The sequence below is a fragment of the Heterodontus francisci genome, chromosome 1 (assembly GCF_036365525.1).
Source record: "Heterodontus francisci isolate sHetFra1 chromosome 1, sHetFra1.hap1, whole genome shotgun sequence".
NCBI classification, from domain to species: Eukaryota; Metazoa; Chordata; class Chondrichthyes; order Heterodontiformes; family Heterodontidae; genus Heterodontus; species Heterodontus francisci.
The window spans coordinates 44,895,453-44,912,430 of record NC_090371.1 but is presented as its reverse complement, the minus strand read 5'-3'; the positions used below and the strand labels follow the sequence as shown (position 1 = coordinate 44,912,430).

The following is a 16,978-nucleotide window of genomic DNA, read 5'->3' as shown; positions in this document are numbered from 1 at the left end:
CTTTAACCAGTAATGCAACTCCACCACCTTTTGCTTTTTGTCTGTCCTTCCTAAATACTGAATACCCCTGGATGTTCATTTGGCATCCCTGGTCACCTTGCAGTCATGTCTCCGTAATCCTGACTATATCATACCCGTTTACATCTGTTTGCACAATTAATTCATCCACTTTATTGCGCATGCTCTGCATGTTAAGGCACAAAGCCTTGAGGCTTGTCTTTTTAACATTACTTGTCCCCTTCCCACTATTTTTCACTGTGGCCCTGTTTGATTCTGGCCCTTGATTTCTCTGTTTATCACTTTTCCTATTCCCCTTACTGTCTTTTGTTCTTGTCTTTGATTCCCCCCCCCCCCTCCTCTGACTCCTTGCAAAGGTTCCCATCCCCCTGCCATTTAAGTTTAAACCCTCCCCAACCACTCTAGCAAATACTCCCTATAATAGCAAAATAAGGAGGGACAAAGCTATAAGAATATTTTTTGGTTAAACAGATGAGCTACACTCTTCTAATGGCCTAGTGCCTAAATGCACTGCCCAGTATAGAATTAAGTTATGCAGAACAGAAGATTCAAGATTTATTCTTGCTGCTGAGCTAGCGGTCGGGTAAAATCAGCTCGGGTACCTGTTGCTAGGTGTTGTGCAGCAACCTCTGCTGAAAATGGGTATGTAGGAATGTTGAATGAGGAAGATACAGCTTTGGTTGCGATGCCTACCATCTTCAAGTAATTTACCAACTGTCTGTCTAAGGCTCACAGTGGCCATAATAGTTTTGTAGTTCAATCCCGCCATGGCAAGCTGTGAAATCTGTGAACAGATAGGAGGTTCTGTGGGAACGAGAGAGACTCACGGTTGGTGTGTTGCCTCCCAGGTGCCAGGGTACGTGATGTCTCTGATCGTGTTTTTGGGATCCTTAAGGGGGAGGGGGAGCACCCCCAAGTCGTGGTCCACATAGGCACCAACGACATAGGTAGGAAGAGAGATGGGGATTTAAGGCAGAAATTCAGGGAGCTAGGGTGGAAGCTTAGAGCGAGAACAACCAGAGTTGTTATCTCTGGGTTGTTGCCTGTGCCACGTGCTAGCGAAGAGAGGAATAGGGAGAGAGAGGAGTTGAACACGTGGCTGCAGGGATGGTGTAGGAGGGAGGGTTTTGGTTTCCTGGATAATTGGGGCTCTTTCTGGGGTAGGTGGGACCTCTACAAACAGGATGGTCTTCACCTGAACCAGAGGGGTACCAATATCCTGGGGGGGAGATTTGTTAGTGCTCTTCGGGGGGGTTTAAACTAAATCAGCAGGGGAATGGGAACCTAAATTGTAGTTCCAGTGTACAGGCTGTTGAGAGTAGTGAGGTAGGGGATAAGGTTACAGGGACGCAAGAGGGCACTGGCAAGCAAGAACTTGGTTTAAAGTGTGTCTACTTCAACGCCAGGAGCATCCGGAATAAGGTGGGTGAGCTTGCAGCATGGGTTGGTACCTGGGATCCTGATGTTGTGGCCATTTCAGAGACATGGGTAGAGCAGGGGCAGGAATGGATGTTGCAGGTTCCGGGATTTAGATGTTTCAGTAAGAACAGAGAAGAGGGTAAAAGAGGGGGGGGTGTGGCATTGTTAATCAAGGAAAGTATTACAGCGGCAGAAAGGATGTTTGAGGACTCGTCTACTGAGGTAGTATGGGCCGAGGTTAGAAACAGGAGAGGAGAGGTCACCCTGTGAATAGTTCCAGAGATGTAGAGGAAAGGATAGCGAAGATGATTCTCGACAGGAGCGAGAGTAACAGGGTAGTGGTTATGGGGGACTTTAACTTTCCAAATATTGACTGGAAATACTATAGTTCGAGTACTTTAGATGGGTCTGTTTTTGTCCAGTGTGTGCAGGAGGGTTTTCTGACACAGTATGTGGACAGGCCAACCAGGGGCGATGCCACATTGGATTTGGTACTGGGTAATGAACCCGGCCAGGTGTTCGATTTAGATGTAGGTGAGCACTTTGGCGATAGTGATCACAATTCGGTTAGGTTTACCTTAGCGATGAGCAGGGACAGGTATATACCGCAGGGCAAGAATTATAGCTGGGGAAAAGGAAATTATGACGCGATTAGGCAAGATTTAGGATGTGTAGGATGGGGAAGGAAACTGCAGGGGATGGGCACAAACGAAATGTGGAGCTTATTCAAGGAGCAGCTAATGCGTGTCCTTGATAAGCATGTACCTGTCAGGCAGGGAGGAAGTTGTCGAGCGAGGGAGCCGTGGTTTACTCAAGAAGTTGAAGCGCTTGTCAAGAGGAAGAGGGCGGCTTATGTTAGGATGAGACGTGAAGGCTCAGTTAGGGCGCTTGAGAGTTACAAGCTAGCCAGGAAGGATCTAAAGGGAGGGCTAAGAAGAGCAAGGAGAGGACACGAGAAGTCATTGGCGGATAGGATCAAAGAAAACCCTAAGGCTTTCTATAGGTATATCAGGAATAAAAGAATGATAAGAGTTAGAACAGGGCCAATCAAGGATAGTAGTGGGAAGTTGTGTGCGGAATCAGAGGAGATAGGGGATAAATGAATATTTTTCGTCAGTATTTACAGTAGAGAAAGAAAATGTTGTCGAGGAGATTACTGAGATACAGCCTACTAGGCTAGATGGGATTGAGATTCACAAGGAGGAGGTGTTAGCAATTTTGGAAAGAGTGAAAATCGATAAGTCCCCTGGGCCAGATGGGATTTATCCTAGGATTCTCTGGGAAGCCAGGGAGGAGATTGCAGAGCCGTTGTTGTTGATCTTTATGTCGTCATTGTCGACAGGAATAGTGCCGGAAGACTGGAGGATAGCAAATGTTGTCCCCTTGTTCAAGAAGGGGAGTAGAGACAGCCCTGGTAATTATAGACCTGTGAGCCTTACTTCGGTTGTGGGTAAAATGTTGGAAAAGGTTATAAGAGATAGGATTTATAATCATCTTGAAAATAATAAGTTCATTTGCGATAGTCAGCACGGTTTTGTGAAAGGTAGGTCGTGCCTCACAAACCTTATTGAGTTTTTCGAGAAGGTGACCAAACAGGTGGATGAGGGTAAAGCCGTGGATGTGGTGTATATGGATTTCAGTAAGGCGTTTGATAAGGTTCCCCACTGTAGGCTATTGCAGAAAATACGGGAGTATGGGGTTGAAGGTGATTTTGAGCTTTGGATCAGAAATTGGCTAGCTGAAAGAAGACAGGGGGTGGTGGTTGATGGCAAATGTTCATCTTGGAGTTTAGTTACTAGTGGTGTACCGCAAGGTTCTGTTTTGGGGCCAGTGCTGTTTGTCATTTTTATAAATGACCTGGATGAGGGTGTAGAAGGGTGGGTTAGTAAATTTGCGGATGACACTAAGGTCGGTGGAGTTGTGGATAGTGTCGAAGGGTGTTGTAGGGTACAGAGGGACATCGATAGGCTGCAGAGCTGGGCTGAGAGATGGCAAATGGAGTTTAATGCGGAGAAGTGTGAGGTGATTCACTTTGGAAGGAGTAACAGCAATGCAGAGTACTGGGTTAATGGGAAGATTCTTGGTAGTGTAGATGAGCAGAGAGATCTTGGTGTCCAGGTACATAAATCCCTGAAAGTTGCTACCCAGGTTAATAGGGCTGTTAAGAAGGCATATGGTGTGTTAGCTTTTATTAGTAGGGGGATCGAGTTTCGGAGCCACGAGGTCATGATGCAGCTGTACAAAACTCTGGTGAGGCCGCACCTTGAGTATTGCGTGCAGTTCTGGTCACCGCATTATAGGAAGGATGTGGAAGCTTTGGAAAGAGTGCAGAGGAGATTTACTAGGATGTTGCCTGGTATGGAGGGAAGGTCTTACGAGGAAAGGCTGAGGGACTTGGGGTTGTTTTCGTTAGAGAGAAGGAGGAGGAGAGGTGACTTCATAGAGACATACAAGATAATCAGAGGGTTAGATAGGGTGGATAGTGAGAGTCTTTTTCCTCGGATGAGGATGGCAAACATGAGGGGACATAGCTTTAAGTTGAGGGGTGAAAGATATAGGACAGATGTCAGAGGTAGTTTCTTTACGCAGAGAGTAGTAGGGGCGTGGAACGCCCTGCCTGCAACAGTAGTAGACTCGCCAACTTTAAGGGCATTTAAGTGGTCATTGGATAGACATATGGATGAAAATGGAATAGTGTAGGTCAGATGGTCGGTGCAACATCGAGGGCCGAAGGGCCTGTACTGCGCTGTAATGTTCTAACTCTAATTCTAAAAAATCTGATCATTTGTAGCGTAGCATGAGAAAAAAATGACCATGAAAAACTGCTAAATTTCTGTAAAAGCCCAAATGGTTCACTACTGTCCTCCAGGAAACACAACCTGCCGCAATCTGCACGATTCCCGCCCCACACTGTGGTTGACCTTTAATGTCTTCAGGGCAACTGGGGATGGGCAACAGATGGACTCGATGAGCCAAATGGCCTCCTTCTGTGCCATAAGGACTCTGACTCTAAATGAAGCTCAACCAACAGCAAATAAACAGAAAGAAGATTGGTCACTTGGGTGCAGTGCTGGAGGGCCATCTGCACCCACTGTACTGTACCCCATTAAGAGTTGGCATCATCAGAAGGGGAAGGAAGAAAAGCGAATAAAATTTGGAAAACAAATTACTTTTTTTTTTAAAAAGAGTTGCATGGAAAATACTGTTTCAGTGACTTACAGCACATATAATATGCCATTCATGTGGAGGGACAGAGTAGCTCCTTGTTTTCGCTGTTTACAGAAAGTATTTTTGCACTTTTCCTCAGTCGAAACTCAGATTCACTAGTGTTGTTTCTCTTTGTTCATTATTTGTGCAATAAACAATCTCAGATGCCTTTTGAGATTAGATTAATTTTTTTAGGGTTTTTTTTTTCAGTTCTCTTAATCTTACCAAAAATGTATCTCTATCTCTTCTGTTTAACTTCTTTTAGGAGATTATTTTCAATAAATATATTACTGTTTTTCAGCAACAGAAACTGCACAGCAGCTCAAAAAGACCTCCGGAGTGCCTTTTCTAGCCAAAGGGAGAGGTTTGGTTAAGAAACTCGATACCACGAGTATGTACTATTAGCTACTGTAACACAGTTCAGTTATCTTAAGTAAACAATTATCTTCAATACAATATGTGACTTGACAGAATGATAGATGAAAAATGTAAAAGCTTGATGCTTAATTATCTTAAGTTGAGTAATTGTTTGAATGTTTCACCTTTGGAAAGCATGCTTTCTTTTGCACTTAATACCTAAGCTAAAAAGACTATTTTTTTTCTAAAGATGAACTTGTGGCTTCATGTATTTATAACAACTATTTGGCTATGCAGCTCCCCTCAAAGGGATTCCAAAGCAAGCCCCCTTCCGGAGCCCCACTACTCCCAGTGTGTTCAGTCCATCAACGAACAGAACGCCAATGGCTGTTCGGACACCTATGCGCAAGGAGAGAGGCGTAAAGGTGAGTTTAGTCATTTGTAGAGTTTTTATGATTTAAGTCTTTGGAGTATCTGATAATGGGTTTGAGATGCATTTGGGGCTTTTGAAGCTACAATCCTAATATGACTTTATTCAGCATCAACCATTGTGTAGTAATGGTTTAATTACATTAGGTAATGTGAGAGTGACTGCCCTTGACAACAAGGCAGCATTTGACTGAGTATGGCATCAAGGAGCCCTAGCAAAACTGTAGTGAATGGAAATAGAGGGAAAACACTCTGCTGGTTGGAGTCATATCTAGCACAAAGGAAGGTGGCTGTAGTTGTTGGAAGCCAGTCATCTCAGTCTGAGGACATCACGCAGGAGTTCCTCAGGGTCGTGTCCTAGGCTCAACCATCTTCAGCTGCTTCATCAATTACCTTCCCTCCATCATAAGGTCAAGTGGGGATGTTCACTGATTGTGCAATGTTCAGCACCATTCGCGATGACTCAGATACCGAAGCAGTCTGTGTCCATATGCAACAAGACCTGGACAACAGTCAGGCTTGGGCTGATAAGTGGCAAGTACCATTCGTGCCACACAAGTATCAGGTATTGACCGTCTCAAACAAGGGAGAATCTAACCATCTCTCCTTGATGTTCAATGGCATTACCATCACTAAATCCCCCACTATCAACATCCTGGGGGCTACCATTGACTGAAAACTGAACTGGATCAACCACATAAATACTGTGGCTACAAGAGCAGGTCAGATGCTCCAGCGAGTAATCTGCCTCCGGTCTCCCCGGTGCCTGTCCACCATCTACAAGGCACAAGTCAGGAGTGTGATGGAACACTCTCCACTTGCCTGGATGGGTGCAGCTCCAACAACACTCAAGAAGCTAGACACCATCCAGGACAAAGCAGCCCACTTGATTGGCACCACCTTTAACTCCCTTCGCCACCGACACAGTGGCAGCCGTGTGTACCATCTACAAGATGCACTGCAGCAACTCACCAAGGCTCCTTCGACAGCATCTTCTAAATCTGCGACCTCTACAACCTAGGACAAGGGCAGCAGACGCATGGGAACACCAGCACCTGCGAGTTTCCCTCCAAGCCCCACACCATCCTGACTTGGCACTATAAAGCCTTCACTGTTGCTGGATCAAAATCCTGGAACTCCCTAACAGCACTGTAGGTGTACCTACCCCACATGGACTGCAGTGGTTCAAGAAGGCAGCTCACTACCACATTCTCGAGGGCAATTAGGGATGGCAACAAATGTTGGCCTGACCAGTGCCCACATCCCTGAATGAATTTTTTTAAAATTTGGCGGAATTCATTTTGAAGAACTGACTTTACCATACTTGCAGGAATAATCGCAAGTTTCAATTTCTATTTGGAAGAATCAGTATTTTCAAAACGGAACGTGTAATAATTTTTAGTAAGTTAATGCTTTTCCTCACTGTTGAAATGGCTTAGTGTTAGGGGCTTAACAGTTATAATTTTTTTAAAATAACTGCTTAACAATTTACGTTTTGAGATCAATGGGTGCTTTTATACGCACACAATCAAGCCCTTTCCACCTGCCCCCCAAACAGCTGCCAGGTTTCCAAATTTGATCAGATCTTCCATCTGCAATTACATCCTGTCTGGGTTAAAGCTTAATTTTTTTTTTAACTTGTCTATTTACTACAAAGTACAGCATTCTTTTAAAGCTGCTAAGTATATCAGTGCCAACTTGATGTGCATTAATCTGTCTGTATTTATGACAAAATCATATTCTACGTCGTGTCATGGCTATTAAAAGTTGCATTCACTTTTTGAACCTACACATACATAATTGCAATCATTCAACTGAGAAGAAAACTTTCTTCCCAAGACCTTTGGGACGCTGACCAACAGCCTGGGAACTTTTAATAAAATACATGGTAGCCTATTATTGTCAATCTGTCGAATTACAGCCATGCATAAATTGGGGTACGGGTAAAAGAGAGGTGTCTCTCATTTGCTACTCTCTGGTTTCACTGCTTGCTAACAAATGTGAGTCGTTCTATCACTCAAACGATGTAGAAAGTGATTTCTGAATTTTGAAAAGGTTATCCGTCAAAATTCTTGACATTTTGATGTATGATTTGGGATGAAATGTTCGGGCCAGATTCTCAAACATTGCTGCAAAATTAACATAACCCTCTGTTCTAGTTGCTGGACATATCAGAGCTGGATATGGTAGGTGCTGGTCGGGAAGCAAAAAGGAGAAGGAAGACATTAGGTTAGTAAAAATCTGACTTTGCTGCAAAATAATTAGTGCTATGTTGTGGCTGAGTTGTGAGAGAAACTTGAATGGGAAGCAAAAGTTTGTCTTCCCATCTCCAACTGATATTGATGCTCTCTCTTGCCTCACTGTTTTAAGTCTTGTCCACACGTCAGGGGTATGGAATTGAGTGCCTGCCAACAGGTCAACCAGAGGATGCAAATGATGACATCTGTGAATAGGAGTCGCAGAATAAATCATTCTGTTGTCCTAGCCCAGTAGGATAGAGCAGAAATTGGCATTCTTTTTTTAAAAAAAAGTTTACATTCAATTATTTCATGAAAAATGGCCTGTCGTACCACCAAACAGATGCTTAAAAAATACAGGATGATGTGATCCGAAGCTGTGTTATAAGCCCCACATCCAGTCCATCATTCACGTCCTGTCTCGCACTAATTGCTACTCGCTTATCAACTCTGTCCTCACCATCCTTCACTGGCTTCTTGTCCCTTAGTGGATTGATTTAATAATCCTCGTTGAGGATTACAAATCATTCTATGGCCTTGCATCACCCCACTTCTGCAGTTTTCTTTTGAACGACATGTTAATTTTCATCTCTGACTCCACCCACCATGTATGTATGTCCCTCTCCATCTTTTACTTCAGCTTTCCCCTACTCCCATGCCATGACAGAACCTTCAGAATTTGGAATGCTCTTCCTACGCCCCTTGACCTTGCAATGTCTCTTGACTTTCAAATGCCTTCTCAAAATCTCCCTCTTCTACCATGCTTTCAGACCCATCCCATTCTTCTCCCAACTACTGTTTGGTAATTGTCTCCCTTTTTCACCCTTCACCCCAGCATCCTTACCATGAAGTTGGGATTTTCATTAAGTTATAATATAATTCAAATTTGGAAATGTTGGTGATTTTGTTTCATTTTCTAAAAATGTTGTACTGCTGGGTATATAGACTTCCATTCCATCAGAAATAATCTGGGATCCCTTTGTCAAAGCATGCTATATGACTTATTAATTCTGTGGCTGGATGGTGCAGCTGAAATCAATGGTAGGTTGGCATAAGTCTTCCAAGATTGATGAATATGTCCTTTACAGTTTTCCCTGACAGTCCAAATTTTACATGTGATGCTTATGACGAGTGTTTAAAGTACATTCCAAATTCCTTTTATATGAAGCATTTTGAGGCAGTATATAAATACAAGGTCTTAATAGGGGAAACGGCATCGTGCTAGTGCCACTTAACTAATACCAGAAGCTCAGGCTAATGCCCTGAGGACATTCAAATCCCACCACAGCAGCTGGTGGAATATAAATTCAATTAATTCATAAAAATCTGGAATTGAAACCTAATCTCAGTCATAGTGCCATGAAACTATCATTGATTGTCATAAAATCCATCGGGTTCACTAATGTCCTCTAGGGAAGGAAATCTGCCATCCTTACCTGGTCTGGCCTACATGTGACTCCAGACCCACAGCAATGTGGTTGACTCTGACTCTTAACTTACCTCTGAAATGGCCTAACAAGCCACCCAATTAGGAATGGCAACAAATGCCCACATCCCACGAAGGAATGGAAAAACTAGGTAGGAGGATTGCAAATTTAAAATTGCAAATTCCCATTTGATTTGATTGCAAATTCGTGATGGAGTGATTTAGCAAACTATCCCTTTCATCCCTGGGAAAATCCAACCCAAACTTCTCTCTGCTGCCTATACAGTTCCTATGTGAAATTAGCTTGGGCACCTCAACTAGGTTCTTCATTTACATGGGTTCAGACTTTTGACACAAATTTACATTGCGCTAACAAATCTCATGCTGAGGAAAACTGGCATGGAAAATGAAACATTCATGCGAGTGCCTTTTGAAAGTGTATTTGTACTTTTAATTGTTGTGACATAGTAGGGGAGGCTGTACTCTGCATCTGTCCATGCTATACCTGAAGTGAAATTGGTTAATTACTCTAAGGTCTGTTGATGTGCATGGGTTAGCTTCTTTAAACGGGGGTAACTTTCACACTTGCCCAATCCCAATATACAAAGTACATCATTACAGAAGCTGTCAATAGTTATTTGAACCTTTAGAAGTTGGCCTATTATTTTACTAAGCTGTGATTTTTATTTTAATTACTGCAGCAGCGGATAAACCTAATTCAAAATGCTCACCGGATATTTATTTTCAAATATAGATGCAGAAGTTGCAGAAAAACCTGCCAAGGAAGAAACAGTCGTTGATAGTGTCACACCAGATTATGCTGTTGGACTGGTCTCCACACAGGTAGGTTGGTCTAGAACTGACGTTCAAATACCGTTCTGACTTTTGGTGTGTTTAGTGGAGGCGAAATTAATTGACTGAGTTTGGAGAATAATTTGCAGTTTGATTTACGGTCACAGCTCCTTAATTCTGTATAGAACTATTCAGCAGCCTCCAGCTGTGAAGAAATCGTGATTACTCCCTCTAACCTCACTAAATTTCTGATTTTTATATTGACAGTAAGTAAAGTATCTTTAAAAATAAAAGTGAGTCTGAGGATTTGAACAGCATTTTTGTGGGGGACATGCAGAGCTATAATCTGGACAACATGTTTGCTGTAAGATATTATGGCACTATTTAGTTGTTAGTGTATCTTTGTACTGTGTGTTATTAGATATGGCATCTAGTTAATTGTTGAATTAAAACGGTGAGTAAGATGAAGAATTGGAAGGATCCTTGGTGACTTTCAGTGGATATTACCTTGCTGAAGGAGACTGTCCATGTGCAGTAACGTAGAAATTCTTAACCAACCATTCAGTGTGTTCTAATGCTCTTCTAAAACATCTAATTATCTTCATAAATGCTTGTTCTCCTTAACGATGGGTGTTTTTCTTGCATATTCCTCTGTTTTCTTTAGAAACTTGGTGCATTGAATAATGATAATGCACTACCGTCTACAAGTTATTTGCCTGCTACACCAAGTATGGTGCCATCATCTTCCTACATTCCCAGCTCTGAAACGCCACAAGGTAAATGCTAACTGACAAAGGAAACGGTGATCTATGATTTTATTTTTTTAATCACAGATGCATCATAAACTTCCAGAAAAAATCTGGCTTGTTTCACAAATAGCAGAAGGAACGCAATGGGCTGATTGAAGCAGCAGACTAATTGAAACCATTTGTTCACAGGCATGCATTTAGTTTAATTTAATTTTAATTTTATTGGTAATGTAAAATTGATATTAGTGATGTAATTTTTCCCATAAGCAGTCATTTCTCCACATATTTTGCTGTGCATATTTTGTGGATTGTAAAGCATCTTATTGTACTGAAAACAGCAGCTGGCACACAGGCTAAAAGAACTATTAATATACAGCCCTGTTGTTGAACTCGTAATCCAGAGATCTGGACTAATAATCCCGAAAGTGAGTTTGAAGCCCACCATAGCAGTTTCAGAATTTGAATCCAATTTTTTAAAAATCTGGAGTTTTTGTTTTTATATACAAATAAAAATGGTGAAGGTGGTCATGAAGCTGTCAGATTGTTTTTAAAAACCCAACTGGTTCACTAATGTCTTTTTAGGAAGAAAACCTGCTGTCTTTACCTGGTCTGTGCTGTATATGTCTCCAATCCTACACAACATGGTTTACTCTTAACTGCCCTCTGAAATGGCCTAGGAAGCCACTTAGTTGTATTCAGGACAACTAGGGATGGGCAATAAATGGCGACCATGCCAGGGATGCCTACATCCTGAGAATTAATACTTTTAAAAAATATCATGCCCTATTGCAGTATATGAACAGGTAAACTGCAGAAAACTTAGTAATATAGGTCATGTCACCTGTTGCAGCGCATTTTAAGAACAACCATCTCCCGCAACTTATTTTTTATTCATTCATGGGATATGGGCATCGCTAGCCAGGCCAGCATTTATTGCCCATCCCTAATTGCCCTTGAGAAGTCTTGAAACTATGCTTTTGGCCTCCATTTTATCATTGTGTTCATCCCACTGTCCACATAATGGTAAGAAAAACTTACTAATAAAGAGTCAATAGTGTGTTCAGTTGTTTGTAGAGTTGTACCTGGCTTATACTTTGAATTAGCTGCAATAAGATTAATGTAATATGTATGTCATGGCAATTGGAGAATGCAAGTTCCCAACTGTGTTAATGCTGCCAGACACTTCTCTTTTCGGGGGTGCAGAAAAGATTTGAGGATCATAGACCACAGTGGAAGAAGAGGTTCAATTGGGTAGACATGGACAGGAAGTTTCCACTTGTGGGCAGTCCATAACTAATAGTCATAAATGTAAGATAGTCACCGATAGATCTAATGAATTCAGGCAAAACTTCTTTACCCAGAGAGTGAGAAGAATGGGAAGCACTCCATCACATGGAGTAGTGGGGGCAAATAGCATAGATGCATTTTGAGGGGAAGCTAGGTAAGTACATGAAGGAGAAAATAATAGGATATATTGATAGGGTGAGATGAAGTAAGGTGGGAGGGAGCTTGTGTGGACCCTAAGCCAACAAGACAACTTGAGCCAAATGGTCTGTTTCTGTGCTTGATTCTATACAAAAACCTGCAGCTTCAAGAGAGAGGGAGATAAAATGGTGAGGGGGAGAAATAGAATGTAAAGCCAATCTGCTGGCTTGTATGGCTTAAAAAGGTCGATGGTTGGCACAGACTCGGTGGGCCGAAGGGCCTGTTTCAGTGCTGTATCTCTAAACTAAACTAAGCAATGGTATGACTAACGGTTGGATCACATTTCCTTTCAACGACTAACATTAGAATATAAAAGAAGCAATCTGGTTATAAGTCCTAGTAGCACATAATTGAGATTTTTGGAGTTGGTAGCTTTGTGTTATATCTAAGGTTTTATTTCCTCCTCCTCCCCACTGTGATGATCATGCAGCCAACACAGTTGGATCTGTCCGGGAGGCTTTACAGACAAATAGACTACCAGAAGAGTCAACAGCACCTACCTCTGGTCTACCTGGCCAGTTCAAACAAAGACCACCAATTTATAACAGCAGCTCAACTACTATATCTACCTCAACCACCACTGCCCCAGGTACTGCGCCTGTCACTACAACAACGCAAACAACACCTGCACAGCAGCAGACCCAGCCTCAACAGCAGACCCAACAGCAGCAGCAGCAGACGCAGCAGCAGACACAGCCGCTGCAGCAACAGCAGCAGCCTCGCAAGAGTCTTTCGCTCACAGTAAGTAGAAAGTACAGTGCGCAACATTTGAAGGTATTAAAGGAGGTGATATTGCTGTTGTTCCAATGAGAAAAACAACTGGGATATGTCCTTTTTAATGCCTCCCTGCAGTCACATGTGGTCTAGACTTTCTGTTAGACATTCATGCAGGGCTGCACTTGCACTTTGTAAATTGTGATAATGAAAGTTTATTCCAAGGAATATTTTAGACAATAACATTCTCCCAAGTTGCTAAATTAATTTTGTTCGCAGTTTCTGGTTCAGGGACGACTCTCTTTCCTCTCTAAGAAATTTGCTGCTTCAGAGTAGGGGGTGAAGCTCTTTTTTTTTTTCCATGCTGTCCCCATTTCATTGGCCAACATATGTTGAGTTCACCTTGAGGCTATTGGTGGGATTGCTTTTGAGGAACTAAGCTGTTAAACATTTGAAGCCTTATGATATAGCTATCAGTATTTAAATTTTGGATATCCTGTGCTCCATGTCTTTTAACTCTATGATACTGTTGAAATTCCATAGAGTATTGTAATGTAGCTTTACATTCAAGATTTTTGAATCCAGTCTCATCTGTACAGCTGTGGAGAGGTGCCACAGAAGCCAGCTGCTTCTGCATCGCATGGGGGAGGGGGAAGTGATGGGACATCATGTCTGGATCTGTTGTTGACTAATTGATATAGGTTGATTGCCAACAACTCTATCATTGCATGATGCGACTTCCAGAATGGTAGGCAAACTAGATGGATCTTAGGAAATGCCAGACCAAAAAAGACACTTCCTTATTGCTACTTATTTTGTTATTTGTGCTTTAGTTTCTTCCAGTTATTTTCACCAATGTTTGTTTTATTTGCATGTTACAGAGAGACCAAATGTACGCAGCCCAAGAAATGTTCAAGACTGCCAACAAAGTTACCCGACCAGAGAAGGCCCTTATACTTGGGTTTATGGCAGGGTCAAGAGGTACGTTGTAACTTTTCTTTCTATCCTCACCACTTGCATCAAGGTGATTATTCCTGCTGCAAAACAGTTCAATATGCATCACTCAAGTTAGAATTCTTCAGTGTTGGTAGGCTGTTTGACTAGTGCAAGAATGAGCAAGTCAAGGAGGATTCGAACAAGAGCCCATGAAGATGTACTGTTCATGTAATTAAAATTATATCACCTGGCAATAGAACAGTTGAAAGTAAAATGCTGAAATAACCGGCGCTTAGCTTAGCATAACTTAGCAGTTATGTCCTTAAATTAATTTAGTTAGAATTCCTGGTTGGCCAGCCTTATCTTAGTTGCTGTAGATCTGGACAATGTCCTGTCTCAAAGCATTTAGCCTGTTGAGATAAGCCACTCATAGCTGATTGGCCTTGTCGCCCTCCAGTCTAAACTCCTCAAGCTGACAACCAATCAACCTTATCTTCCCTGGCCTTGTTATGTTGAAAAAACAATGCACTATTTCAAGGCTCCAGATGCAAGAGTCAAGCTGGCGCAGGTACAAGACAAGTATAATAAGCACAGATTATTGAGCCAGGAGGAGCATTAAAGGTACAGAGAAGAGAATAGCTGCCGGGTGATAACTAATCAAGAAGGGAACATGGCAATATCATTCTGTTCCTATAACTATCGCTTGATCAATCATTGTAGTTGTCTTCATTTGTGCTTGAGTAGAATAGCCAAGCTGAACCCTATGTTCACATCCAGTGTTTCAAGAGTGGGTGAAAGATGCTCAATTGTGGGACTTCTGACTATTTATGCCCCCGGCTTAGATCATCTTTAGGTATATGATCCTGGCTAGTACCAGCAAGCTATTTAACCCCTGCGGTTGGAGCGAGATCACAGTTGACTGCATAGTATCTTTGTGCACCTATGAATGCTGTAAAATCTGGCATTCCCAAACCATTTGAGATCATCCTTTGTGTCAGAAGAGCTCAACTAACTTAGAGACTGGGAAATTTGGGAACTTGGGAATTTTTAGCCTGTATGTTTCAGTTATCTACTGCCTTAGCCAGCTGAGTCATAGAAGAGCACTTGTTTGTATTTTCTACTTTCGTTAAAAGCCTACATCCCATTTTCCTTCTGTTCCCCACATTCCCCAGCAACTACATTATCAAAGTGCAGAGTAACTGACTAGGAGGCCCGAGTTTGAATTCTGGGTTTCAACTAACATTTGGGTTTTCCCAGAAGTTAGATTTCAACAGTGCTGGCAGCCAGCTAAATGGAAAGGCAATTAACTAATAGTAGCTTCCATAGCCAACTTAATAATTTCACCTTATGAATGACAGAGGAATGGCAGTAGCCATATCAATGGAGATATCGACAGGCTAGACTGTTCTGACTAGATAGGTGAAAGGAGATTATTTACATTTTTGGAAGAAAAATTTGTGTTGGACATAGAAATGTAAGTTCTTTTTCCCCTCTTCTACCTTCATAGTTGTAGCAAGGTAGATGAAAATTAACTGGCTGAAAAGTGGGAAGGAATGCAGAAAGTTGAATGTACTCCTAGTTTCATATTGAAGGAAAATGCCTATAATATAATCATTGATTGAAAAACCTACAATCTGATTATCATTTCTGTTAATATTCTGCTTTGGGATTGTTTTCTGTGCAGAACTGATTGATTGTCATTTTATTCCTCCAGAAAACCCGTGTCCAGAGCAGGGTGATATCATTCAAATCAAACTGAGCGAGCATACAGAAGTTCTACCGAAGGCAGATGGCACGGGCAGCACCACAATGCTGGTAGACACTGTCTTTGAAATGAACTATGCCACAGGCCAATGGACCAGACTGAAGAAGTACAAGCCTATCACAAATGTGTCCTGAAAATTCACCAGGACCTAGAATTCGTGGACCAAATCCAACGTCGTTATCCTGATTACCACTGACCTGAGTTTCAATGATTGTATTTACAGACATTCTAAAACGTTTGCAGGGGACACCTATTTAACAGATTGTGATGCAGAATTTAGGGCCACCAGAGAGTGGGATGAAGCTAATAGAAAAGTGATTTCCTGCAATTGGTATTTTTTTTGTCTCCTGTGGTGTCAATGTCTTTTTTAATGATGGTCCAGACTCCAGCTACACCAACAACTCCAGCATGAAAACTCTTGATTTGTGGAAAGCATGTGGACCTTGGTTATGGCTGAAAGGAGGCCCACATGGCCACAACCTTGAGTTGGTTTGTCGTTTCTGAAATACTGTGGGAAAATCATTTAGCAGATTAGATTTGGTTCACTTTTAACTGTGGGGTTTGAACTGGAGAGCATTGGAAAGCCGGGGGCTCCCTGGTATCTGGTGCCTTCACTGAGTCACATTTTCAGTTTTGTAAAGTATTTGTTGCAGAGGCAGCATGATTTAACAACATTTTTCTATTTTTTGTACAGTTGTAAAGATTCTAGGTTTCTTGCTCTTTCTTTTGCGTGCTCTCTCGTACAGTGTAAGATGTAAAATAATTAGATTTTCTATGGAAAATAAGTGCAGTTTAAAGAATGCACAGCCATAATTGGGTTTCCTGTGTTTAGGCAGCTGGTTGAACTGTCAGTGCTTAAGGGACAGCAGTGCTTTTACTGAACGTACAGTACCAAGCACAATAAAATTACATTGTAACTGGAGTCAGATTATCATTTTATTGGTTCCTCACTTATTTTGCAGGAATGCAATGCATAATCAACGTATTCAGAGTTCTTCAAGTAAGCAGCTTAGTCACCAATGTTTATTGGTATCACATGCTGTCAAACATCGGTGATGTTTGATCACTTTTTTTGTTGTAACTATCGTAATAACTTGTGTCTTAACTCAGTTATCACTTTATGAAAGCTGTACAAACTGCTCTTAATACAAAAGCAAAACACTGCAAATGCTGGACATCTGAAATAATGTGTAGGAAATACTCAGCAGGTCAGACAGCATTTGTGGAGAGAGAAACAGAGTTAACAATTCGTGAGCGCTAACTCCTGTTGCTGATCGGCCAGGCGTGTGCAGTTTTGTCCACTGCTGATGTCATTGATGTGCACCCGTCAGCCAGTGCCAGCATTGCTCTGTACTGGTGCGTAGAGATGTCATCGCACACTGGCATTTGCCAGCTGCTCTTTCCGGCTCTGAGTAACAGCATGCCAGTCACAGTGCTTCCGCCT

General features: G+C 42.0%; 1 protein-coding gene across 1 annotated transcript in view; it reads left to right on the top strand.

Moving 5' to 3' along the window:
• Nucleotides 1-16,477, top strand: part of nelfa (negative elongation factor complex member A) — a 53,623-nt gene extending 37,146 nt beyond the window's left edge. The window contains exons 4-11 of the mRNA XM_068029881.1: nucleotides 4,946-5,035; nucleotides 5,299-5,426; nucleotides 7,590-7,659; nucleotides 9,848-9,936; nucleotides 10,550-10,661; nucleotides 12,550-12,860; nucleotides 13,715-13,814; nucleotides 15,484-16,477. Coding sequence (XP_067885982.1) covers nucleotides 4,946-5,035; nucleotides 5,299-5,426; nucleotides 7,590-7,659; nucleotides 9,848-9,936; nucleotides 10,550-10,661; nucleotides 12,550-12,860; nucleotides 13,715-13,814; nucleotides 15,484-15,668 — 1,085 coding nt within the window. The 3' untranslated portion in view covers nucleotides 15,669-16,477. The remainder of the gene's footprint in view (nucleotides 1-4,945; nucleotides 5,036-5,298; nucleotides 5,427-7,589; nucleotides 7,660-9,847; nucleotides 9,937-10,549; nucleotides 10,662-12,549; nucleotides 12,861-13,714; nucleotides 13,815-15,483) is intronic.
• The last annotated feature ends 501 nt before the right edge of the window (nucleotides 16,478-16,978 follow it).